Source organism: Meriones unguiculatus, chromosome 1 (assembly GCF_030254825.1).
Source record: "Meriones unguiculatus strain TT.TT164.6M chromosome 1, Bangor_MerUng_6.1, whole genome shotgun sequence".
Lineage (NCBI taxonomy): Eukaryota > Metazoa > Chordata > Mammalia > Rodentia > Muridae > Meriones > Meriones unguiculatus.
This window is the reverse complement of record NC_083349.1, coordinates 174,714,659-174,740,910: the sequence shown is the minus strand read 5'-3', so window position 1 is coordinate 174,740,910 and position 26,252 is coordinate 174,714,659. Positions and strand designations below refer to the sequence as shown.

The window sequence follows — 26,252 nt, the reverse complement described above, 5'->3', positions numbered from 1 at the left end:
TAGTATCAGTCAGTTTGTTCATTCATTCTCTTAACAAATGCTTACTTGATTCAGATACCAACCTCTCCAAAAAGATGGAGTAGGAAACAGACCAAAAAAAAGCCAAAATTTTTACAAGGTCACATTCCAGAGGAGAGACATGACCAATGAGCAACAACAAGATAAATGTGATAACTCACTTTATCACCAAGAAAATACTATGTATACTGGATACTATGTATATCTTTCTATATTATATATATATATATATATATAAGAGAGAGTTCTAACAAAGACAACAATATGAGAGAGTAAGCTATGTGGATATTGAAGCATGCTAGGAAGAATCCTAGGATGACACACACTGACCCATATCATTATAGCTTTGTAGCTTGCTTCTAACCAACATGGAATGTTATTCCTATGATTACATGCTGTCACATGGCAAAGAATGCATTTCAGATGTAATGTCGCCAAACAACTGACTGCACAATCACAAAAAGGGAGGGAATCTTGGTGAGCCTGACCAATCAGGGGTGCCTTTCAGAGAAGGTTTGGAGCCATGGACTGGCACTGCTGCCCTTCACAAATCTGCCATAAAAAAGTCCTACAGAAATTAATTTTGCCAACAATCATGGGAGCTTAGGTGAGAACCCCAAGTCTCAGAGGAGACTTCATCTCTGCCACTAGACACCATTACTGTAACCCAAAGCAGAGGAGGCAGCTAAGCCATCTGTGCCCAGGCTCACATCACACCATGGAAATTGTGAGATAAAAAATAAATATATGGAAGATACTTTGCCTACTCAAAGAACTGAGAACAATGAGTGTTGAATGCCCAGCCATAAATTTGATGCCTATATGAATCCCTCCAAAGGTCAGGGAGCATTGAAGAAGAAGGGGAGAAAAGAATGTAAGAGTCAAAGGAAGGGTATACCTTTAGAAGAATGGACCACTAACTTCTGGATATGACAGAGCTATTACACTGGAATTCACAAATTCACAACAGCTGTGATGCTCTGCATAAGAGCTATACAAGACTAGACTTACCTATACTCTGTCATAGGGGAGGGGCTCATCAAGTCCCTCACCCTACCCCTCCCCTCTAGGATGTATATGCAGTTAACTGTTGAAGAGACACAGAGAGACATTTCCTCCAGTGACGTAGCTACTGGTAAGGTATCCATGCTCCTGTAAACAAACCTTCACCCATGATTCTGCATTGGAACACAGACGCACACACTCACACATGTGCGCGCGCACACACACACACACAAGAACACAAGAACAGAAGAGGAGCTACCTGGAAAGAGGATGAAGATAAGCAGAAATGGGAGGGGGACAAGAGTGAGGAATGGAGGGAATATGACCAAACTGCTTATGTACATGCAGAAAATGTCCTAATGAAACCTAATATACGATAAAGAAAAAATGAAAAGAAGAAAAAGCCTTACCACTACAGTGACACAGTGTTCCTGCTATTTCTTTCTTAGTTTTCTGGTACTTATAGTACCCTGTTCTTTGATTTAGACAACAGCTTATTCTCAGCCTTAGTTACAGCCAATGAAAGACATCAACCACTCCCCCCCCACACACACACACACAAACCACAGTCTGGCCAACATCCAAATTGTCATTTGACTCTACTTCAAAATGTCTGACCCCATCAGAGAGCTGCATTCTACAGACTGTTCTACCCAGTCTTACTCATCACATGCCCAGAAAAAAACTGACATTATCCCTACACACGTGGCCTGATGAAACTTTAAGGATGTTTTCTGCTTCGTGAGTGGCAAGTGGGACATCAGGAAAACATAGAAAGGCTGAAAAGCTGAAACAGTGGCAAGTAAGAGCCTTGACTGTGGCACAGAATTAAAGGAACATTCTAGTTCTCTTGTTAAGATTCTGCTATGCAAATCTGTCTTAACATAGGAAATGACAAACTGTGCTTCACACCAGAATCTCATAAAAACTAAAAGAATAAGTCTGAGAACACAGCTCAGCCTATAAAAGGCTTGCATGGAAAGCTTGATCACCAGAACACACAATCCCATCACTGTAAAAGCAGAGACTGCTCCAGACTGATGAGACACTTGATCTCAAAAAACAAAAAACAAAAAATCTGATGGACAGAACCTGAGGAACCATACCCAAGGTTGTTCTCTGGCTTTCCACATTCATGTACACACACACACACACACACACATCTAATGATGTGTGTCCTTTCAATGCAAGGACTGTAAATGGAATCATATTCACCAGCCAATGTCACAATGGGAACAAAGCCACAAAGACACTGGAAACAGCCTACATAAAGCTCGGCACACAGACGTGCTATAATCAGCACTCCGGCCAAAGGCCTTTCCCCAACAGGACAGTTGGCTGAGAATTCCCTCAACTGTCCAGTTTCACTGATGGCACTACTGCACACTGGCCACGTGGGGGCACCCACATACTCCACACCCAAATGAAATGCTTGTTTTCCCACAACAAAGTACAGCAAAGCATGGTTCAATCTCCTGCAGTGCTTCTTACAAATATGGAGGCTAATGTAGATACAACCGATACCAAAAAAACTCCCAAAACCAGTCACATTCAAAAGATGTTACAAATAACAGTGAAGTTGCCAATCTGTTCCTCCAAGGTCCCTTTTACAACCCCGGCCTCCAGATCTTCCTTCTCTCGTGTTTCCAGCCCTCTCTCCCAGGAACACAGAGATCAGCTCTGGTCACTAACTGTGCTCTCCCACTGCATTATTTCAGACAGCACAGGTCGTCTTTCCTAACAAGATGCTATCCCTTCGGATGTCCTGACCTTGCAGACAGTAATGAATGCTAACACCCAGCATGTTCTTACACAGATAAGGTCATTTGATACTTAAGATAGGAAAGATGTTTGTTCAAAACCACAGGAGTTGGAATCTTAGACCTGGCCCTGAACCACTAGGTTTGGTTGTCACATTGGGCATTTCCCTTTGAATACACAGACTTTTATGAATCCATATGATAATACTACAAATAACCAGCATATTTGTGTTGGTGATAAAGTGAAGGCTAAAAGGTAAGAGGCTTCTACAAACTATAAAAATTTAAAAGAAAAGACCAGATGCCATGTTTATAAGTATCCAGTGCTTTTTTTTTTTTTTTTTTTTTTTTTTTTTCCCAGTTTTTTGGGACAGGGTTTCTCTTGTATAGCTTTGGCTATCCTGGACTCACGATGGAGTCCAGGCTGGCCTTACTCACAGAGATCCACCCTCCCTGAGTGCTGGGATTACAGGTGTGTGCCACTATGCCCAGCTTATATTTGAATTACATAGTCACCTTCAAACAACCAGTTCACAGTCTAAATGAGAGAAAGAGAGAGAAATTCAGAACTGGATATAAATATAAAAAAGAAAATAATCATGTTGGTGAAAGAAAGTCAATAAAAATCCTTTCTCAAAAACAGGGAGAGTGGCCAGGGGAGATGACATTGGGTAAGCATTGGCCACAGGAGCATGAAGAACTCAGTTCAGATCCACAGAACCTACATAAAAGCAGGCTAAGTAGCACATATCTGTGACCCCAGCATTTCTGAAACAAGCAGGGAAGCAGAGACAGGAAAGTCCCCCAGAATCTGTGGACCAGTGTGCCTGGTACTAGCAGCGGTAAGCAAGGAAAGCCTGTCTTAAACAAGGCGGAAGGTGAGGACTGACGCTTGTTCTCTGACTTCTAAATAGTTTACACATAAGCACACACCACACAAACACACACACACAAGTCTCCTTAAGAGTAATGAGAAGAAAGCTTCTTTGAGCGTCACAGGTAGCACCTTCTTTTCCGAACACCTTAGTTGTGTAATTTCCTATTCCAAAAAGGCCAGACCTACCACACAGCTAAAAAAGTCTAGAGTTTAGATAGATCAGGGACATAATTTTGAACTTGGCCCATGTGTTTCTTCCTTTTAAGAAATAAAATGCATTATCTGGGCAAAGGGCTCTGAATAGTCACAAATATTTCCCTAAGATCCAGGTAGGAAAGTGTAAGAAAGAAAAATTATTTCAAACAAAGGGCATGTATGATCCCTGGAAGACAGAGAATATGGTAAATTCTAGCCAGCCTAGAAATGCACAACCCTGCTCAGCAAGGGACAGTCTACATTCTTACACACAGCTGCTAAATGTACAAATTTATACAAATTCATAATTTTAACAAGAAATGGGGATGTGGACAAAGCCTTTGGGGTGTATCTTTTGACCTAGCAGTTTCATTTCTGGGAATATATCTGATGGCCATAATTAAGCCACAAGAAATCTGCTGTCAGGAAAATAACATGCCATAGTTTGTAAGAGCAAAATAATGAAAACCACTTAGTAGCCATCCATTAGAACTCATTTAAATATGTTACAATGCATCCACATTTCAGAATACTCTGTAATCATGGCAAATCATGTTGAATAATAATATTTATCAGCATGAGAAATGCTTACAATATGATATGAAGAGAAACAGCAACTATACACAAACAGAAGTCTGATTTTTTTTTTTTTCTTGAATTCTCAATAGTTTTGGCTTTATGGTGGTGGTAGCTGGGATTTGGGGGGGGGTGGTTTTTGTTTGAGTGTATGTTTTGCCTTTTAATTTTTTTCCAGTGAAAATAGAGTGCAATAAGAAATAATAAGAAATATTAGTTGTTTATTAACATTTTTGAAGGTTTAATCACATATTCACATGAATTAAGGGTTATATACAGCTTGGAGCTAGCAAACACCATGAAGACAAAAGTGGGAATGAAAATTCCTATACGGAGAGCCACACAACACACGCCCTCCACACACGCTCATGAATCCTTCCTCTGCACACATACCTGGACAAATCCGAATGGGAAGAAACGCTCTGTCTGCCCCTGGGAGCCATAGTGGAAGGTCTGGCGCCAGTCCGCAATGAGCGCAGGGAATGTGCACACGTACAGGTCCCTGTTGTAATTCGCATTAGCCTCTCCTAAAAGAGTCACCAGAATCGGGAGGGGAGTTTGGTGCGGATTTGTAAAATGGCCTACATTCTTCCTCTCTGCCATCCATGCCCTGAGGTAGCGGCCTTCCATTCCCCGGCTGATGGCCAGAGGCATCAGCAGGCATGATGTAAGCGGAAGCTTCCAAAGAGCCTCAGCTTTGGGCTTGGCTCTCTCTAGGTGTTCCTGGAACTCTTTGTGACTACAATGGAAATGAAACACAAGTGTGAGCCGGTCTGCTAAACAGCAGGCCACCTGAGAATCACAACGTCCAGCACACTGTCCCTAGTCAATGGAAATGAAAGACAGGCCATCTTAGATCCTCCAGCCACCAGGTAACTTAGCAGATAGCCAAGGACAAGTAAGAGACCCTAGGTGAAACCATCTGACGCAGCACAGTGGGGAGAACCATGGTGCTAACCCAGAGAAGAGGGGGATAAATAAATAAATATAAAAATTCCCTGGGTTTTGAAGCCATTAACTCCTTGGGGCTCTTTGTTACACTGCAAAAGCTAACGGACACGTGGAGGAAGGGCAGGCTTACCCTGGTACCACACCACCCCTCTCAAAGTCATGTTTCGAAGTGGATGGATCATGGCATTCCAGAGGACAGAGTGTCTTGTAGGTCCAGCCATAAACTCAGGCGGAGCGAACCTGAAATTAGCACGATGAACAAGGTCATCAGATCACAAGACAGTCAGCCTACCTCGGTTCACTTAGACAAACCTCATGTGAAAACAGCACAGAGGCAGTCCAATCTACTGCATTTCACTTGAAAACATGGGAACGGTCTTGTAATTTTAACTCAAGGTTTTTCAGAGGGGAAGGGTGCCAATCAGTTCTGTGGGAGTCTACAGAGGGCCATGCCACTCTCCAGATAAGTCCATTAAAGTCAGAGGGAGGGCTGATTTACAGGCAATAAATTCAGCTAAGTACTACACAATAGATACTTTGACTAGCTTAAATGTGCTGCTCTTTGGGAGGAGTGCCATCATTATTTTCCATATAGCTAAACCATTGCATACACGCCTAGTTGTTTTTGCAAGATAAATTCCCAGCAATGACATTACTGAGTCAAAAAGAACTTATTTCAATTTTGGACATGGTCCCAAATTTCTCTGTGGAATACATACATGCATTTATCTTTGCAGTGGCTGTAGATGAAAATTCCCACTTTTCCACACCATTCGTGCTTTCGCTCCCACTCCTTGGAGATCAGAAGGACCGAGCTTTAAAAACCCCCCACCACATTCTGGATACGGCTCTCCCTCCTACTCTTAAAGGCTATTCTCTTTGTCCAAACTTAATGTCGCCACCCCACCCACATCCAGGCAAACCTTAATGCAAATATCCAAACTATACTAAGAGCAAAGCCCTCCTCCTCCAGGAAGCCTTCCCAGAGTGAATGAGATAGTGCTCACAAAAATAGGGTGCATAACATGCCGTTCACCTCCATTTGAATACAGTATTAGAGTTTTTGTTTGTTTGTTTTTCTAACTAGTTCTTTCTCTCCTCAAGTATTCTTCCCATCCAGCTCTTCCCAAGCGGGCTTTCATACTCAGCACGCTAACATTTTAAAACCCATGTTTGCATGTTCATTCTTCTTGGCTGGCAGTTCACTCTTGAGGAAAGAGAGCACAGTGGCTTTGGAGGAGCCCTGGTGTGGGAACTAGACTGGCCTCCTTACTAGTCCTGTCCACGGAGCCACTTCCCGATCCTCTCTGGGACTCCGTGCCTTTGGCTGTGGAACATTAGCGGCAGCCACACTTTCAGGAGGCGTTTTGAGAAGCACCTAGGTGAAGTGGTGCAGGGCGAGCCTAGAGCAGTCCCCTCCATAGGAAGCCGCCAGCAAGCGTAGCTACGGCTGTTAGTGAGTTAAGCCACTGTGAGCCGCTCTGAACTTCCTCCCAGACACTTGCCCTGTGCATGAATAAACTCTGTCCACTCAGGACAAGTGTGGACAGTTAGCACTTACCTCCTGGGAGGACAGGAGGACTCCTCACTGCTACATTCCTTCCTCACAGGCTCTATCGCAGGCTGAGGAACTCTTTCATTCCTTGCATCAGGAACTCCGCAGGCTTTCAGTGACCTTCTAGATGACCAGACCTCAATGGGTGTCCCACCCCAACTGGAGGAGACCAGCCCAATGGGATATTGCAGGGTATCATACAGGTAGCGCCCAAAGAGCCAGCACACCGCTGACATGTAAGTGAAATTTCCATGGCCCAAGGTTCCTGTGCAGAGAAATTGTTACAGGAAAAAAAAAAAAAAAAACAGGAGAAAAGCAGAGAGATACAAACAGGAGCTGTCAGAGGAATTGAGCCGGGCCCTGGGCTCTTCTAGGACCTTCAAAAGCAGAATAAGGACAAGCTACAGCCCAGAAGGAAGCATGGCTTCCAAAGCTCCCCAAAGGAGAATCTTTTCCGCAGGGAAAAAAATACAGTGTTAATGACAGTTTCTCTTGATTGTTCTTCTGTTTGTTTGTTTCTTCAATTGCTCAAAATCCTTTTTCCCACAATGAGGAAGCAGAGCTCTCAGCCTGGCATGAAGGCAATTGTGTCATTTGAACATAAATAATTCATTCACGTAATCAGGGAGACAAAACTCCAAGCAGGTTTTTCTGCACCCCAGCCCCTCAGACACTTTGGAATCCAAGAGTATTAGTCCTCCTCAGTACGTAAGTGGTACCAAAAAATGTAAGGTCACTTTTTCACACCCCTTGTCTGCCTTTTCCTCTTGTCTGGCTACTCGTTTAAGGCAAGCAGCCAGTAAGTAGAGATGAGATGTATTTTTTTTTCTGGGTGAGTTTATGACCAATTCCATACATAGCTAAAGAAATGAAAATACAGACACATCAGTGCTGAGAAATCCAGCAAAAAGGGAGGCACAGCAGCTGTTTCCAGTTTTGCTTTAGCCAATCTAATTTATTTCAACTGTTCTTATTGCCCAGTAATGAATATAAGCTGGTGTCTGTGAGTTCCATAGTAGAGGAAGTTGAGTCGGGAAGGAGGGACAAAAATACACAGTGACAGGACAGATTTGAATCAGTACTAAGTAAAAACCTACTATACATGAGGCACATGGGTTGGTTCTGAAAAGGAGCCAAACCCAAGAACTGATAGTGAAATAGGAGAAAATCAATTTTGGGTGAATTAGAATTGATGGAGCATTTCCTATATGTCAAGAATGACACAACAGTTGAGATACAGCAATGAGAGAGACATAAAAAAATCTCTCCTCATAAATTCTAAAGCTTACTAAGTCAAGTGACTAGCTAAAATGGCAAGATACAGTGTCTTGAGAGATACAAACAAGTTTTAGCTGGAATTAACAACAAAGAAAAAATATTAAATGAAATGAAGATCATAAAAAGCCTGACTTAGACTGAATTCCTCCCCTCTCTGCACAGCACCAACAAATCACTTCCTGTAATAAGCTGTTCAGTGTTTCCCTCTGTGGTTGTCTGAATGAGACTGGGCCCCATAGGCTCATATATTTGAATGCTTAGTCAACAATTAGTTGAATTGTCTGGCAAAGATTAGGAGTTATGGCCTTGTTGGAGAATGTGTGTCACTGTGAGTGACTTGGAGGTCTCAAAAGTCCATGTGAGGCCCATTCCCTCTCTCCTCTTTCTCTCTCTCTCTCTCTCTCTCTCTCAGGCCTACATGCCTACAAATCAGGATGTAGCTCTCAGCTATGTCTTCAATACCATGCCTGCCTGCCTGCTGCCACATTCCACGCCACGATGAAAATGGACTAACCTTCTGAAGCTGCAAGCCAGTTCCCAATTATGTCTTCTATAAGTTGCCTGGTCGTGGTGTCTCACAGAAATATAGCAGTACTTCTCTTTCCACATAGTTTTAGTTACTGAAGGCAGGGACTTCATCTTATTCATACCTGTATCTCTAATGTCTACGATATAATCAAAGCAAATACATGTTTGCTAGGGTTAAGTGGCTGTGAGTAGCCAGCTAAAGGTGGACTAAGAGGCAGAGGAGAAAGGTAACTAAGAAGGACAAAAAGAGGTTAGGAGGCCAGAGGACAGACAAAACTTTATTTGTAAGTGAAGTGTGTGTGTGTATGTGCACATGTATGTCAAGATGGGCAAGTATGTATGTGTGCGTATGTGGAAGCCAGAGGTCAAATGTCAGGTGTCTTCCTCAACCACCATCTACCTTATTTATTTACCCATTCATTCATTCATTCATTCATTCATTTGAGATGGCACTTCATTACATCTGAAACTTATTTATTCAGCTAGGCTAGCTGGCCAGTGAGCCCCATAGATCACTTTGTTTCTGCCATTCCAGTGATGAAATTACAAACATATGCTGCCACATCTGCCTTTTAAGAGAGTGCTGGGGTTCCAAACTCAGGTCCTAGTGCTTACATTGCAAGCATTTACCTAAACAGTGAACCATGTTTGCTGGATGGTGGTGGCACAAGCCTTTAATCCCTTTTAAACCTAGCACTCAGGAGGCAGAGGCAGGCAGGTGGATCTCTGAGTTCAAGCCCAGCCTAGTGGACAGAGCAAATTCCAGAACAGCCATAACTATACAGAAAAACTCTGTCTAGAAAAAAATAAAATAAAACAAAACAAAGTGAAACATGTGGAGGCAATGAAAAGAATGAAAACAAAAGACACTCTATAAAGCAGAAAGCAATGGAAAGCGATAAAGCTTCCTTAGAAGGGTGTTCATTGTATTTGGCTTTGTCTTATTTTGTGAAAATAAAGAACAAGGCCAAACCCTTGTCGCTGTGTCCTGGGACTAATGCAGGGCCTGCCACAGAGGAGGCAGGGACATGACATAAAGATTCTGTGCTGAATGGCAAGAAAGGGGAGAATAAATGCCGAGAGATGAAAGAGGGCCCGGGAGGAAGCTGGAGCAGATCTGAATTCACTGCGAAAGGACATCAGTGAGTAGTCCTCAGACACAGGCACAGGGGTGGGGGATACCGAGGATGACCATGATGGGGAAGACTCTGGCCACCCCATGTTGAACAGTATCAATACTGTTCTAAAGTAAAAGGAAGAGCCATTTCCTCAACACAGTTGGAGAAGATTCAGGGTGGCTTCTCCTCCTCCTCCCCCTCCTCCTCCTCTTCTTTCTCTTCCTCTTCTTCCCCCCTTCTTCTCCTTCTTCTGGAAGACCGGGCTTTTCTGAGTAGCCCTGGCTGTCCTGGACTCGCTCTGTAGACCAGGCTGACCTTAAACTCACAGCAGTCCACCTGCCTCTGCCTCCCTGAGTGCTGGGATTAAAGGCATGCACTACCACACCTAGCTACTCAGGGTGGATTCTTGAGAAGAAACATGTAACCTTGATCTCTGGGGCTGGGGAGCCATGCCTGGAGCAAGAGTGAGGTCGAGATGAGTCCAAACCCCAAACTCCCTTCCCTGGGCCTGCATGTGCTGGCACACAGAGCCTTATGGACTCCACCTCTGCCACCCTTGAGGTGGTCACATAGCCTGGCAACCAGGTTACAGGTTAAACTTCCTCTCTCCTGATAAGGTCATGTCCAGCCAGCACCTGGAATAGGTCCTCTTTGTGCACATAAGGCATTCCCAGCACCTTGGCCCCAGTCAATGACATACACTCACCCCAAAAGCCTCTACCCACTCCCCAAAGATTTAAATAGCCTTTGTTTCCCCCCAATTAAACAAGCTGTCTTACTGAAGCTGTCTCCTGAAAAGGCTATTTCTCATGCAATCACTGCCAACCCAGGTTCCGCACTGCACCCACCCAACCCAGCTAAGCTTCATCCCTCCTCGTCCAACCTGGGTAACCAAAGAACCTGGACACCCCAAGGGGAAAAGCAGATATGGGAAGGCAGTGATCATCAGGAATAGAATGGAAACCCAATATGAATAAGAGGATAGTTTCGTAATGAAGCAGAAGCAAACTGGGGGGTTACGGGTTTTACCTGAGTCACTAACCCACTCCCTAGAGATGTGGACCCTGCGGCACACAGGTACCTGCAGTAGGCTTGGACCATGACAGATCAACCTCAGCCAGGTCCTCCAGCTCCTCCTCCGCCTGGGTGAGGGAAACGGAGAAGATGCGCACAGACTGGTAGGCAGAGGTGTCAGCCAACTCCTTCGAGGCGTTAAAGACCTGGAGGAAAAATCAGAGGGTCAATTAACTTGATTGTTGGTAAACTGGCTTGCAGCCCCTTAGCAAACACATCTTCCAATCCACTGAGTTACTTCTGACACTTGGACATGCTGAGAATAAGCGAAATCAGTCATGAGCTAACCTGAAACACCGGCATCCAGGTGTTTCTGTCCAACAGAGGCAATGAGATGAATCACGTTCTAGAATACAGTTCATAAACTATGAAACCTATGATCTGCCACAGCAGGCCTATACTAGACAAGAAGAACTGTATAGGGATGAGGCTAAAGAACCTATGAACTACATTATCATCTTTTTCCCCCATGGTTCTGGGGACTGGACCTAGGGCCTACTACGTGCTAGGTAAACCTTTAACCACTAAGCTCTACCTCCCAGCCTATAAATGACTTTAATCCAAAATGAAAAGGCTTGTTCCTCTCCTGACTGGTACCTGAGAACAGAAAGCATTAAAAATCAACTTCTTTTAACAACGGTGCTTAGGGCGCGTCGGCGGAGGCACCATAAAAAGACCATGACTTACGTAGTCTACATACCATCCAAGGGGTTACAAAGAGACACACCTGAGAGGCACAGCAACTAGCTGTTCTCACCTCAGTCAGTCATCAAGGAAAAGGTTGGCAACTGAGGTAATCTGAAAAGTGGTGCTCAGAAGAAGGTTCCCGACAGTCCCAAGAAACTAAAGAAAGAAACGTGTCTGTCCAGACAGCACATTTCCCCAAAGCACTTCACATGCCTCATGACACCGTGGTCTGGGGTTATTCTGGGCAAAATGTGTGCAGCAGGCTGTGTGACTTACTCTTGAGGCCTGTTAAGCCTCATTCCACTATGAGCTTAGGAGCGCCACTATTTCCTTTCCTCTTGGTTTCTTGCATTGCTGTTGGGTTACTGATTGGGTTATCATTGCTGAGTTGTTGTGTTGTGGTTTTCTTTGTTTTAAAAAGGAATAGATGGGCAGTATCTTGATTTGCCTTTATATTTGGACACGTTTTCTCTTAAGTCCTCTCTATCCCCAAATCAGTCCAGCTTCTCTACACAAAGGACCAACAGGATCATCAAGAAGCCCAGTTACCATTTGCCTCAGGAAACAGGCTCTCCAGCTGAGTCCGGCTGCCACCCAGCAAGGCACAGGAGGCCAGGGTACTTTCCATTGGCCTCCAGCCACAGAGAATGCAGCCACGTTGCTTTCCCTCCCACCCACCTCAGAGAATACAGCTGGCCTTCCAACCCACAGAAAAAGGGAAGAGAAGAATGGATAAAGCAGCCATGTCCCCCACAGCATTTCATTGAAATATGCTGCCCCTGGCATCGCCTTTGACTTGACCACTGTGCTGGCTATAGCCAACAGCATAAGCAGATACAAATGAAATCGCTCTTAAGGGTCACTGTGGGAGCAATAGCCTGATGCACCTTCTGGGTGGCAGCAACTCTAGCCAGTCAAGGTCCACATACTCTGGACAGAGATCACATGTGGTTTCAGGAAAATTCCACTGGAAATCCTGATCTGTCTTCAGGATCTTTCCTGGCAGGTTTAATGGGAAATGGATGGTAAAGAGAAGCAAGCTGACGTGCTCACAGTGTACTCTGGCAGGGAAATTATTTTTCATCAGTAAGTACCTGTAAAGTCACCTCCTTTGAAATTCAGCTCTGCACTGAGCACGAAGCATCGTGTGTTGCTTCCATGGTAACCGTGGATGAAGCTGCTTTCATCCTCTCCACCCACACTAGCTTCCGCACTGCCTGGGAATGCAAGCAGCTCATAAAAATGAGACACCAGCTTGGAGAGGAAGGATGGAAGAACATGCTACTTGCCTTTCAGCCCCAACCCTAAGTCTGCCTGAGGACTGCCAGGACAGTGGAGTCAGGGTGCCTGGCATCCTCCTGTATTGTTACCAGCACGTGGAACGAGATCCAAAACATTAGCTGGAAGGCTTCCATCTTTTCTCACTTTTGCCAGAACTGGAGGACCGGGTGTTGACAAAAATGGGGGTGGGGAAAATTCCTGCTGTACCTGATGACAATTATGTCTGAAATTGGTTCCCTTTCCCAGTGCCACTGCCTTTTTGATGGAAGCATTTCCTCCGGGATAGTGGCAGCAAATTTAGGAATAAAGAGATTCCAGGAAGATTTTCATTTAAATGACACTTGGTTTCCCTGCTGATGAAAGGGAAGCCTTACTCCATCTGCTGAGATCAGATTTCATCTCATCAAACACCTCAGTGTAATTATTTCCCTACCAAGTATTTAAATGAGGATGTAAATGAATACCAAGGTATTTGAAGTCATTAGCGCTGCCTGGGCTGAGGGAGAGCACCGCTGTCTCCCAAGGGACCAGACCATTCTCCATCAAGGCAGCTGCTCACCAGTGTTCATTTTGTAACCTTTATACCACAGTTTTGAATTAATGAAGACACGTCAAGAATCTATTTCCCTCAGAGGATCTTAGCATGGGGTCTGCAAGGGGGAACAAGACGTGTGTGTGTGTGTGTGTGTGTGTGTGCGCGCGCGCACACACACACCCACCCGTGCAGGCACATAAACGTGTGCAAATGTAAACATGGGTGCATGCCCACACTTACACGTGATGGTCAGACATCTAGTAACTTAGTAATTAACAGAAGAATCTGGAGATTTTGCACCTTGTCTCACCTTCTACTAAATAGTTCTAAGGCTGAGATAATAACTGTAAATAAGCCACCCACCACACTTCTAAGGGCCTGCTGCTGGGGTGGTACCCATCCCTCTCTTCTGGATATTAATTTCTCCATATGTAAAATAAGAAAGAACGCAGTGCCGAGTGATTGGGAACACTTGGACTTCTTGTCTGATATTGGCCATCTTTTCCTGAGCCTCACTAGAAATAACTGAGTCTTGAGACCTACCCTGAGGTGGCAGATGAACATTTAGACTTTTCTCCATTTATAAACATCTCACTTGGTGTTATAAATAACACACTGCTTTAAAATTCCACTTTACCCTAACAACAAGATGGGCATACAATCTGCCATTTCCTTCTTTGAATGTGAAGAGGGGTAGGTTATAGTGAGAATCTTACCTCCTCAAAAAGGCACATGGAGGAAGGAAAGGAAAAAGAGACAGCCACTGCGTGTGCTTATGTGTGCTGGGAATCTGTACAGGGAAAGGAGCAAAAGCATAAGGGGGAGGGGTGCATTCTTCCTATCAAAAAAATAAGGTTCTGCAAACTGTTAAAAGACTGAAAATGTGGCTTTTGGTACTATCAGCACCTAAAATGCTGCCTTGCAAACTAAGTGCTTCGTTGAGAGAAGGAGAGAAAGAGAGAGAGAGGAGAACTAACACATATATTTCAGATGGAACCTCTTTTCTGTCCCCCTCCATCTCAGAGCTCTCAGCCCTGACTTAATTCAGAAGATGCTCAAGAGAAAATTCCAGGCAGAAAGAATGTGTTTACGCTTAGCAATCAAGATCTGACTTAGCTTGACAGAAAATGGGATGGGATCCCTTGGCATAGTCTGCTATTGAGAAAGTTACTATATAGATACAAACAGATCTGGTCCATGCCTTTCTGTGAAAACACAGAAGCACAATTAAAACATGAAGGAAAGCAGTGCTTTCTCTAATGAGTTAACAGCAATTCCACTTCTGCACAAAACCATGCATCCTATCAGGATAAAACCTCACAACTGTGTCCACTCAAACTTGCCAACATGGTCTAGGCCAAGTTCAGCTTAACAGGCATTTCAATTCAAATACTTCCATGTATTAAGGCAGGAAGTAAGGGTTCAAAAATTAGAAAGATTTGTATACAAAATTTGGACTTTTTAATTAGAAAACATGGATAAAATGAAATATATGTCAATCTTTTTATTAGCATTGTTTAATAGTAGGTTTTTCTTAAAAGGAATGATGAAACTAAGAAAGAATAAAATCTATAGAAACAAAACAAAAAGCCATAAAGCATATAAAAGCATTCAGTTTATGCTTTCATAAATAATTTATTTTTGTTTTCTGTGCGTTGGTGTTTTGCCTGAATGTTTGTTTTTGGATCTCCCGGAGCTGGAGACAGGCATAAGCTGCCACGTGGATGCTAGGAACTGAGCTGGGTCCTCTGGAAGAACAGCCAGTGCTCTTAAATGCTGAGCCATCCCCTCCCCCATCTAGTTTATACTTTTATCAAAGAGAGAATTGAAAAGAAAGCATGCCTTAGTTGTACAGATCCCTAAACCTCAAACTAAAATATTTCTCAAAAACAGAGAAATGGATAGTCAGAAAAGCAAAAAAAAAAAAGATAAATCAGCTAAAACAAAAATTCAGTTTGGAGGATGGAGCTAGGAACAGCAGTAACCTGTAACCGCTTCAGGGAGAAAACTAAGTAAAAACACAATTATTGCCAGTCAATAACTACCAATTAAATCAATAGCTTACTTCTTTAGGTTGTAAAGCAAATTATTTAATATGAAAGACTATATCTTGCACTTGATAAGTAGTTAGTAAACAAAAAATGCCTTCCTTTCCCTTGGCACTCTTTTTTCCTTCTCCATTTCTTTTTCCTCTTCCTCCGTTACCAACATTAATTATCAGCTGAGACTCTCCATTACCTGTAAAACGGTCATCTGCATGTTACTCTGCCCACTGCAGAGCCAGACATCTCCAAATAAGACATCATGAACTCTCAGGGTAAAAGTCATTATCCCCAAAGTCTGTTGTGCCATCACTTCAAAAGGTCCCCCGGGCTTCATAGGATCCAGGACCACCATCCAGGTGTTGGAGGACTCTGAAACAACAACAGATTCCAAGGGATTAATCAACCAACCACGAAGCTAAACACCAAGCACACTTCATCTGTGGCTAAGCTCAAGCTCTGTGACAAAGTGTATTCAACGCTATAAAGACTGGCCAAATTCCAGGCAAGGAGGACAGAGCTGTTGAAAGCAGCAGCCTTGTTATGCTTAATCTGTACCAATCCTCTCTTATTTTTAACTGAGGCATTTACAAGAAAAGTTAGTTACCCAGGTATCATCCTAAATGAGGAGAGACAAATATACACATAGATTAAAATTCAAAAGCGGTTAGTTAAAACAAAGAAAGAAAGAAGGAATTCTCATTACACTATCCAACTGTCAATATTACCATAATCCAATCCTTCTGATTTACACAGCACCCCAAACTAACTTGCAATTACCCAATCAAATGAGAGCACAGGCCAAGAAGATCGTTTCTAATCTGAATCTTCCCTTCACTACACAGGCAGGATCTCCCTTGCCATCCATCACCACCTCCTCCTGCGTTGCCAACAGGCATTAACACCACCCGGTGGCACTGCGTGGAGAAATCAACACATCAACAGCAGTGGGGAGCATATGAATTAATCTCTGTGGAAGTTAAGAGAGATTTCAACTTGCCCAATCGGTTATTTCAGAGCGACATACAAGGCTTTGAGGTTTGGGTACTACACTAAGGAAATGACCCTATTTTAGAAATCCGTAGGTTGCTTCCTGGAAACCACAGCCCCCACTGCCCTTCTTCCCAGTCACCGGATCACTGCTGTCAATATCAGACTCAGAGATTTAAGGAAAATGTCTTCCAAATGGCAAAATTATGTAAAAAGGGAACCAGAAAATATTAAAAAAAAGGTAGAGCAGTGAAGTAGGCACATAGAAAAGGCAGAGAAAACAATATTTTAACATAAAAAGGTCAAACGTGGACTGACTTATCAGTTGCCATAAGATTAATCTATATCCAATGGAAAGAATGGGGGAGTCCAGGAAACAGAGCACTGTAAAGTTATTGCCCTAACCTATGAGAAGAAATAATTACAGAATACCATCCACGTGCCTACTCTATGCTAGATACGGTCGAAGGTCCTTTCTAGCTGGCAAGGGGCAGGAAATGTCTAGATGCACACTGGGAAATTAGTAAAAACTGAAGCCTTAAAGGCTGCTTGGAGTCCTCGAGGAAATGTCTAAGTGTTTGGTTCCTCTGAAGAGCAGGACCAGCTGAGCTTGCTGCTCTGCCTCCAGGAGGTCAGCTAGGCCCAGGACCATGTGCTCACTATTGTATTTCTCTGACCAATAGCCAGGCATCGGCTATAAAATGCCTCATTCAACCTAAAGCAGAAAAATCACTGTTTTGGAAACAGTGGGCAGCTAGTGCAGATTGTGTGGCACAGGTGTGATATGCTCCGTATGGCTCACACTTCTGAACAGGCAGACGTTCCAATCTGTCCTAATACAGGCTTGCCAAGGTCTTTCCAGGCTTCCTGCACTGACACACCTCACGGAAGCTCTGCCCTGCTCACGTCTGCTGATGAGGTCGACTGCCTGAAAACCTAACACAGGACTATCGCTTAGCCTTCTGCTACCGTCCAACGAGTTCAGAGCTATTAATTAGGTATTTTCCCTTAGCTTTTTCAACACACATGGCTGGTAACAAAAACTCCTCTTCCCACACTTCCAACAAGTGTTAATGTCTATGGTGGCTTGGATAAGACTGGCCCCATACACTAATATATTTCAATGCTTACAGAGAAGCACTAAAGGTGTGGGGTATACATGGCCTTGTTGGAGGAATTGTGTCTCTGGGGATGGGGGGGGTGAGATTTGGGAGTTTCAAATGCTCAACCAGGCCCAGCGTCTCTTCCTTCTGCCATGCGATCCAGATAAAGAACTCCCAGCTCCTTCTCCAGCACCATGTCTGCCTGCATGCCACCATGCTTCCTGCCATGATGGCAATGGACTGAATCTCTGAATCTGTAAGCCTGCCTCGGTTAAATGTTTTTCTTTATAAGAGCTGCTGTGTTCATGCTGTCTCTTCACAGCAACAAAACCCTAAGACAAAAAAGTCAGGAAGAGAAATTGGAAAAAACAGCACCACCATCTCACTACAGCCAGAAAATGAATGCGCTTCTGGTAGGGCCTAGAACCTGAGGAAAACTGGACCTGGAGAATGAGCCTTGATTTCAACATCTTTCATACCAGAGAAAATTTGCCTTCAACTTCTCAAAAAGCCTCCTTTTTGGATAACTAGCCTAAGATCTTTTTATTTCTAGCATGTTTCCTCTCCCATTTAAGAAAAGAAAAGTAAGCCCTGACACAATGCCATAAAGCAGGGGAAGCTTAATGCACTGCAGAGAATTTACTGATGGGCACACAGACTCAAACTGTAGGCTCTGCTCCTGTGTATATACTCTCTGTAGGAAAGAGTGCAGCACCTGAGATGTCTCAGAGCAAGGGCAAGGGTGGAGAGTTGACTAGTCCTGTACTGTTGGTCTAAAACAGGCTGGTTGATAGGGAGCATGCCATAGGGCACTTACGAGCTTTTTGAAAGTATGCTAACCCATCAAGTCTGGATGAGTCCCAATAGTAAATCTGAGCCCCCATCCATAACGGTCACCCTCACTGAATTTATCCAACATCTAATGGGCTTTCTGCTAGTTCTTGGCCTTCTCAGCCACAGTTGTTCTGGTCCTGCCTTATGAACAATAGTCATTTTGCTACCTGTTACCTCTTTTGTCAGTCCTGGTCTATGTTTCTCTAAGTTTTCAGTGTCACTGCATACAAAATTCTACCTCTGCTCTCCCTCCTCTCTCTCTGTTTTCCAAGGCAGGGTTTCTTCATGTAGTGTTGACCAGGCTGGCCTCAAACTCACAGAGATCTGCCTGCCTCTGCTTCCCAGAGTGCGAGGATTACAGGTATGCACCACCACACCTGGCTAAACCTCTGCTTTCTTACATTCTTTCTTCTACCATCTAGGAAGATTAATCTCCTCTTGTCATTAGATAGCTACTTAGCCTGTATACATTTTGCCAAACACTCCATCAAGCAAAAACAAAAATAAACTCCAACCCTGGGCTACACTAATAAGAAAGCCATGTAAATTGACTAGAGCTTTATGTTTTCACATGTAACAGGCTTGCCCCTGACTGCTGATCCACATATTAAAATCAAAGACATATGAAAAAAACTGTCTATCTCTCCATCTTTTCTCTCCATCTTCTCCTGTTAACTCCAGCCTCAAGATGGAAACCACAGTCACAAGGACAAAATAAAAATAATTTGTGTAGAGCCATGATTAGTCAGTCATAAAGTATTTTTTTGTTTTTCTTATTAATCACATCAAATGTTAATTATTTTTCAGGTTATTGTGACCAATACCAAGAAGGAGAGGGAGTATCCATGGCCTTTATCTTCCTAAAAGGAAAACTTGGGGCTACAAAAAACAGCTTTCTTCACTTCTCCATCTAGAACCCTGACTCTTCATCACCTGTGACATGATCCTGTGGCTTTTAAATGTGGCTTGAAGGTGCCTAAATCATCCCTTACAACCTACATTTATTCCAGGGCTTAAAATTCAACTCTACCATGTCCAAATAAGAACAAAATAAAACATGAACACTTTATGTCAGTAAAACTGCTTATGAAAATAATATAAACCACAGCATGTTATGTCAGACACACCTTAGGGTGGGTTCTAAAGTTACAGCCTTGTATTATCCTCAGCCCTTCAGAACATCAGAATCTGTGACTTGCTTTCAACCAATACTTCTACAGCAGAGGTGAGGTGAAATGTCCCTCTTGAGACTTGATTATATTATATAGGGGAGAAGGAAGAAAATCTATGGCATCTGTCAGATTGGCTACAATTAAGGAAACAAATAACAAATGCTGGTAAAGATATGGGGAAGGAAAACCTTATTTACTATCAATGGGAATATAAACTGACTAAACATCTAAGAAAATTAATATGATGCCAGCCTGATCTACAAAAGCATTCAGTCAGAGCAGCCGGAGCTACACAGGGAAACCATGTCTCAAAACCAAAAACAAAAACAGAAAAGATATATCAGCATATCCTAGAGATACTTATACATCTATGTTTACTGAGGCACTGTTCACAACAGCCAAGATAACAAATCAGCCTAGATGCCCATCAATAAATGAAGAAGAAAATGTGAAAAATATGTTATGTAACACAAACAATGGATTTTCTTTCAGACATAACAAAGGAAATTACATCATTTGTAAGAAAATGAATAAAGTTGAAAAGCATATTAAGCAAAATAAGACAGCTAGTGAAGGACAAATATCACATTTCCTATAACAAATAATCTAGATTTAAATAAATATATATGAAACATAATACATTAAATCTATATATGTTTATGTGAGATATGAGATCAGAATGGACTGTAAGGCGAAAGGGGACAAGCAGTAAGAAGCAGGGAGTGGAGGATGGTAGGGCAGTGAATATGAGCAAAATACAATGATACATATGTATAAAATGTCAATAATTGAACTCATTATTGCACATGCTTTCAAAAAGCAGACTAGGGATATAGCTCAGTTGATAGGGCACTTGCCTATCATGCACAAAGCCCCTGGCTCAGTCCCCAGCACAGCACAAATTAGGCGTGGTAGTTCCCTAAAGGCCTATGATCCCACCCTTTAGGAAATAGAGGTAGAAGGACCAGAAGTTCAATATAATCCTCATGGGGGGGAAAAAGGCATTAGAGACTAGGCAGAAAACACAGGTAGTTTCAGAGTTCTTCACTTTCAGTATATCTCACAAATGACAACAGGGGCTGGAGCAATGGCTCAACCGTTAAGAGGGCACACTGCTCTCGTAGAAGACCGGAGTTTGGTTCCCAGCACCCACTCATATCCATCTTTATCTCTTCTGAAGAAAGACCCCTTTATTCTCACTCTGAACCTTCATCCTCACAGCCGTACTCTCAGGTCAAGCCTTTATCGTGTGTGTCTGCGTATCAGAGGCGCCTACTCACAGCTCCACCTACCCTATCTGATGATTGCCAAGTCCTATCGATCTGCTCATACACTTTTATTGCTTAAAATCTACAGATCCAGCTTTTGAATGCTTTAGCAGAGATAAACAAGCCTCCATACTGTCCCATCTCCTCTGGTCCACCACCAGTCACTCAGCCTACTGTGGCAAACCAACCTATCTCCATGGCAGTTCTCCAGTGCTACACACGTACTTATACCCGTCTCTGTATCCAGGATGTTCCCTCTACTTTATTTGTGCCTCCTCTTTCAAGACCAGTGTAAAAACCATTACCTTGCTAAGCTCACACACTGCCCTTCCTTATTGTGGTACATATTTCACGTAACTATAAGGGTTCTTCATTTTCCTGCCTCCTCCCTTAACCTTCAGGCTTCAGTAAAGGAGAGGCTACATCTGTTTCATTCATCACGTTATCACCAGTACCTATCTGGCACATAGTAGGTACGCAATAAATATCTTAATAACCGAATAAAATAAATAATTGTAGCAGTAGTAGTAACAATAATAACCACTCCAGTTAATGTGCCAAATACTGTTCCAACTACTTCATATGCATTTACTCATTTACTCCTCATAATACTCCATTAAGAATCAGTACCACCTCCAATTTATAAATAGAAAACAATTTAATAATTTAATAGTATGTCCAAATTACATACCCAAAAATGAAAGTCAGAATCAGAATCCAGACAGTAAACTAAAATGTCAAAGTTTTTTGCAAGATCTCTAAACTGATTCTCTTTTTTAAAATGGTAAGACTTTTTCAAAATGTGTGTGTGTGTGTGTGTGTGTGTGTGTGTGTGCGCGCGCGCGTGCATACACTGTGTACATGCAGGTGCCCAGAGTAACCAGAAGAGGGCATCAGATCCCCTGGAGCTGGAGTTACAAGGAGTTATGAGTCGCTCAATGTGAGTGGTGGAAACTGAACCCAAGTCCTCTGCAAGAGGACTGTACATACAAGAGAGCCATCCCCCTAGCCTCCAGACTGTCTGCCTCTCTTGCATGTATGGTTCAGCCCATCTACCATCTTCTGTGGCAACTTTCCCATAGCTACCAGACTGAGGTAGATGTTTCTCTTCTGTATCTCTTGGAACTCCACAGACACTTTATGTGTTCACACAACTACTACTTACTACATAATTTGTTCTGTTCAATGAGCTCCTTGGCCAAAGGGACTTTGAGCCTTGTTACCACTTGTGGTATCTTCAGTGCCTCTCCACATAGTAATTACTCAAATAACCCTTAAGGATGGATGGATGGATGGATGGATGGATGGATGGATGGACTGACAGCTTGAGCTGGAGCCATAAGCATTCATTTTCAGACAATCCAGCAGGTGGCAGAAGAAGACAATAACTGCACAGAGAATGGGCTGCCTTACCTTTCACACTGGTCACTTTCTTCATGATGGTTTCCTGACCTCGGCACAAGGTCACTATCACTGTGGCCCCAGGTGTACCAAAGCCCCAGATCACCGCCCCTGCAGGCTCCTTCTGCAGCACCATGTAATTATCAATGTACGAAGCAAAGCGAAAACCAATACCTAAAAAAGTTAGCGAACACTTAAGAGAACATCATCAGGGAGATTCAGCATCAAGTGGATCTAGTAAAACAGAAAGTAATATACAGTCCCTATACAAAAGAATGAATCTACTCAAGCCTTTTAACCTTCCAAAACTAGGTCTTATTGCTCCAAATTAAATAAGCAACGTATTAAGAACAGTTTCCAACAATTTGTATCACAGCAGAACATGACCATTAAGGAAAACTTAGAACTCAGGGCAACAACTAAAATACATATTCTCTTTCTCTCCCTTTCATAGTTCTTTGTCAACACCCGACCTTTGCTCTAAAACTTGGCTCTAGAACATAACATTCCTCCCTCAAATCTCTAAAATGAACCTTCTGTGCACCTCACAGATGGTGATTATAAGAAAAATAAACCACTTCCTTCCCTACCTCTCCATCACTGTGCCCACACCTAGTAGCTAGGAGGAAACAGAAGAGCATCACCTGTCTCCTCTAATGGTGTGCCCATCTTTATCTCCTTTCCATCCTAGCAATGCCAAATCCCTGCAAATCTTTTCTCTTGTGGGTTGCTGCTATTGTTTATTTTGTTGTTGTTTGGTTTTTCGGTTTTGGGTTTTGATGGCCCAGTATACCACACTTGTGACTGTGACAAGCCTTTCTTTCCAGGTAAGCTCAGATAAATCAGGAGACAAAAATAAGATCATGGAGAGACAGAAGGTTAAAATCTCTGAGAGAAGGTCTTGTCACCATTTCACAGCAAAGAAAAGAGGAGGCATACTTGCATACTGGATTCTGGGCTAAGAGTCACTAACAAGACTGAATAAGAATTTACTTTAACGAGATCATGTCTATTTTTAACTCATAGCCTATATCTGAGTACTTTTTAAATAACAAGCATTTATCCAAATGATCCTAGTGAGCTCACAGAAATTTAACCAGAAAAAAAAATAATAAAACTTACATCCCAATTTGTCTCAACAGGGGAGATTTTTTTTTTTAAATCATACAAAGAAAATAATTTATAAACTTCAGGGGGTTTTGGTTTGGGGTAGATTGTGTGTGTGGGTGTGTGTGTGTGTGTGTGTGTGTGTGTGTGTTTTAATAAAAGTGATAGGCAGGGAAGAGAATTAGAATTAATAAGGCTGATATTTTCCTCCCTGGAAGCTCCCTTAGGCTGTACTTAACAGGGCAGCAGAGCTAACAGAGGTCCCCTCACAAGCTTGGTGGCCTGTTAATACTCCTCTTTCAGTAACAGACTAATCCTAAGAATCCTCAGCTCTCTTTCTCACTCTAGTTTGATTAGGAAGCCTACATGACAGTCAGATATCATCCAGAAGGCTTAACAAGCTCAAGATGCCTGTACCATGAGCAAAATACTCTGGGACCACAACATCCCAGAATTGCATAAGCAGGTTGGCAGCCTGCTGAGGAAACCGGGAGGCATATGTGTGGGAGGGCCCTGTCTTGGGTAGATGCAGAACAAAAGCCAAAAAGCAAATGCATAAATAAAAGCTAAGTAGAGAAAGGACTGGAGTTAAAGGAATGGAGTGAAGAAAATGTTGCTTCCATATTGGAGTCCATGGGCTGGGAAATGCCTTTTCAAGCCAGTCTGTGTTTGCCAACACACATTTATAGAACCTCTCTGTGAATAGATTTATGATGAGCAAAAGAATTTTACAGGTAGCAATATCTTTATAATAAAAGTATAATTATTTTACTTACTGATCAAGAGATATAACCTAACTACATTAACCATCAAGGGACTAGGACACAAATACACTAAGCAATTTTTAAAGAATAATTAGAACATCCATGAGTTCAAGAAGTATCTCTTTATTTATACCTACTGTGTACCAGGCAGTGTTTTACACATTGAGACTCTAACAGTGGAAGAAAAAAATAATACCAATAGTAGATAAAAGTTCTTGCTGCCAGGATCTTACAATATACTAGGAGCTTCCTCATGGGATGAAGTCCTTAAGATACTAGAGACAGCAATGTCTTTGACTGGCCTCAGAAGGTAGTTTATGACAGAATTAGAATCCGTGTCATCTAACTCCAATAGTATTTTAATTTTCTTTTTGTTCCATTTAGATTGTGATGATAATGCAAAGAAAAATTATATACCCTACACTTAAAAAGTTCACACTGTGAGAAGAATACACAGCAAAACATATGGAGGAACTGAGCAATACCGAACAAAAAAGAAAAACCTATCTCAAACCCGAGGCATATCCAAACATGAATTTTTTTAAAATGTTGGATTTTTCCCTTCATTTGGGAATTGAAGTGGAAAGCAAGAACAAGTGCTGTCGGGGAGAAGCCATCGTTATAAGTAGATTAACAAAAACAGTGGGGATAGTGGTTCCCTCTAATGGGAACCCCGCAGATGTACTAAGGACTTCCCTGGCAGTCTCAATAAAAGTCACAGTGTTACAGTTCTCAGACTAGGTGGTGAGTTTATAGGTTCTTCCACTATCAAAAGTAACTTATTATTACATTACAAAGATGAGCAAAAGGACAGTGCTAAAGGAAAGAGGCATGAGGACATGCAAGGAAGAACTAAGGGAGATAAATCTGGAGCCTGGATGAATGAATACTGTCAAGTGCTCTTCAAGGTCACAATAGGACCCAAAAGAAATAAAACAGTGGTATTCAATTTGACAGCCCTTAAGAGAAACGCTACGAAAACAGTGACTCTTCTGTCTTTACCTTCTCCCCACCTCCTATGACAGATTCCAAAGATCGTGAGAGGGTTGAGAGAAGGGGAAAGACAGTGTACTAGCTTTGAAACTGAAAACCCACTAATGGGCAGCTGCCTGTCTGCTGCTTGAAAAGAATACAATCATATCCACTTCCTCTCACTTCGACTTTCATTTCTTTTATTTGCTGTGGCGAAGGAAGCCCACTTCCTAGCACTCTAGCCAAGAGCTCTACCACTGAGTTACATTCCCAACTACTCAAACTGCATTTCTTGACAGTCTTTAGGGTCCACTCTTTCAGTGATCCAAAGAAGGAAAGGTGTGGGTGGTTGCAGGATTAACACTTGACTTTGAATGGATAGATTCCTATCTTTCGGTACCTCCATGCTGAGGGACAATGTCCAGCCCAGGGTAGTCAGATGACAAGCTCTGCACAGTGGTCAGTGTGAGTCAGGCCCCTCCCCAGTGTGATGAGTTTCTACCCTCCACTAACATCTCTAAGCTGCATCAGAAATCAGAACTGAACCTTAAATTATTCTGAGCTAGTGAGGGGGCTGCATTTCTTAGCCCTAATAACCACTTAAACTAGTAAAATTCAATTCCCTCAGGGCACCCTATCCTCATAGAAGCCCTCCCCAAGGGCACCACTGAGGGGGCAGGTGCTGAAGTATTTTGGATGACTCAGTCACCTGTTTCCAAATATTATCTAACTAGCTTCGCCCCCTTCTCTCTGAGTTCCCCCAAAGGCTTCAGTCTGGGCACATTGGATCCTCCCCCAACTGAAGTCTCCCTCTGGCTCCTTTGCTGCAAGCGAAGAACCTCGGTCGATAAAGGCAGCAGCGGGGATGAGGGTGCAGCAATACCTTCACACCAGGCCTAGGTAGGAAAAGATCGGTTCTGACTCAAACCTTTAGGGCGGACGCAGGCCAAGATCCTGAAAAGGATCTTAAAGGCAAGGATCCGGCAGGGCCGTGACACCTCACCTGCACTTCGGCTGGCTCGCACGATTATGAGCAGCACAAGCCCACACAGCCCCAAGGCAACCATGCTTGCAGATGTCCTGGTCAACTCGGTGCAGTCAGGAAGAGCCAATAGGCGCGGGGCGTGGTCTGTGCGTGGTGGGCGGGGAGTGGGAGGGTCT

The 26,252-nt window shown here is 43.0% G+C and overlaps 1 protein-coding gene across 1 annotated transcript in view; it reads right to left on the bottom strand.

The window, feature by feature from the left end:
• The window catches only part of Siae (sialic acid acetylesterase), a 35,287-nt gene extending 9,053 nt beyond the window's left edge, over positions 1–26,234 (bottom strand). Inside the window, exons 1-7 of the mRNA XM_021638633.2 lie at positions 26,095–26,234; positions 22,261–22,422; positions 15,677–15,852; positions 10,943–11,081; positions 6,944–7,202; positions 5,513–5,622; positions 4,825–4,958 (exon numbers count right to left, since the gene is read on the bottom strand). Of these exons, the coding sequence (XP_021494308.1) occupies positions 4,825–4,958; positions 5,513–5,622; positions 6,944–7,202; positions 10,943–11,081; positions 15,677–15,852; positions 22,261–22,422; positions 26,095–26,158 (1,044 nt within the window). The 5' untranslated portion in view covers positions 26,159–26,234. The remainder of the gene's footprint in view (positions 1–4,824; positions 4,959–5,512; positions 5,623–6,943; positions 7,203–10,942; positions 11,082–15,676; positions 15,853–22,260; positions 22,423–26,094) is intronic.
• Positions 26,235–26,252: the final 18 nt, after the last annotated feature.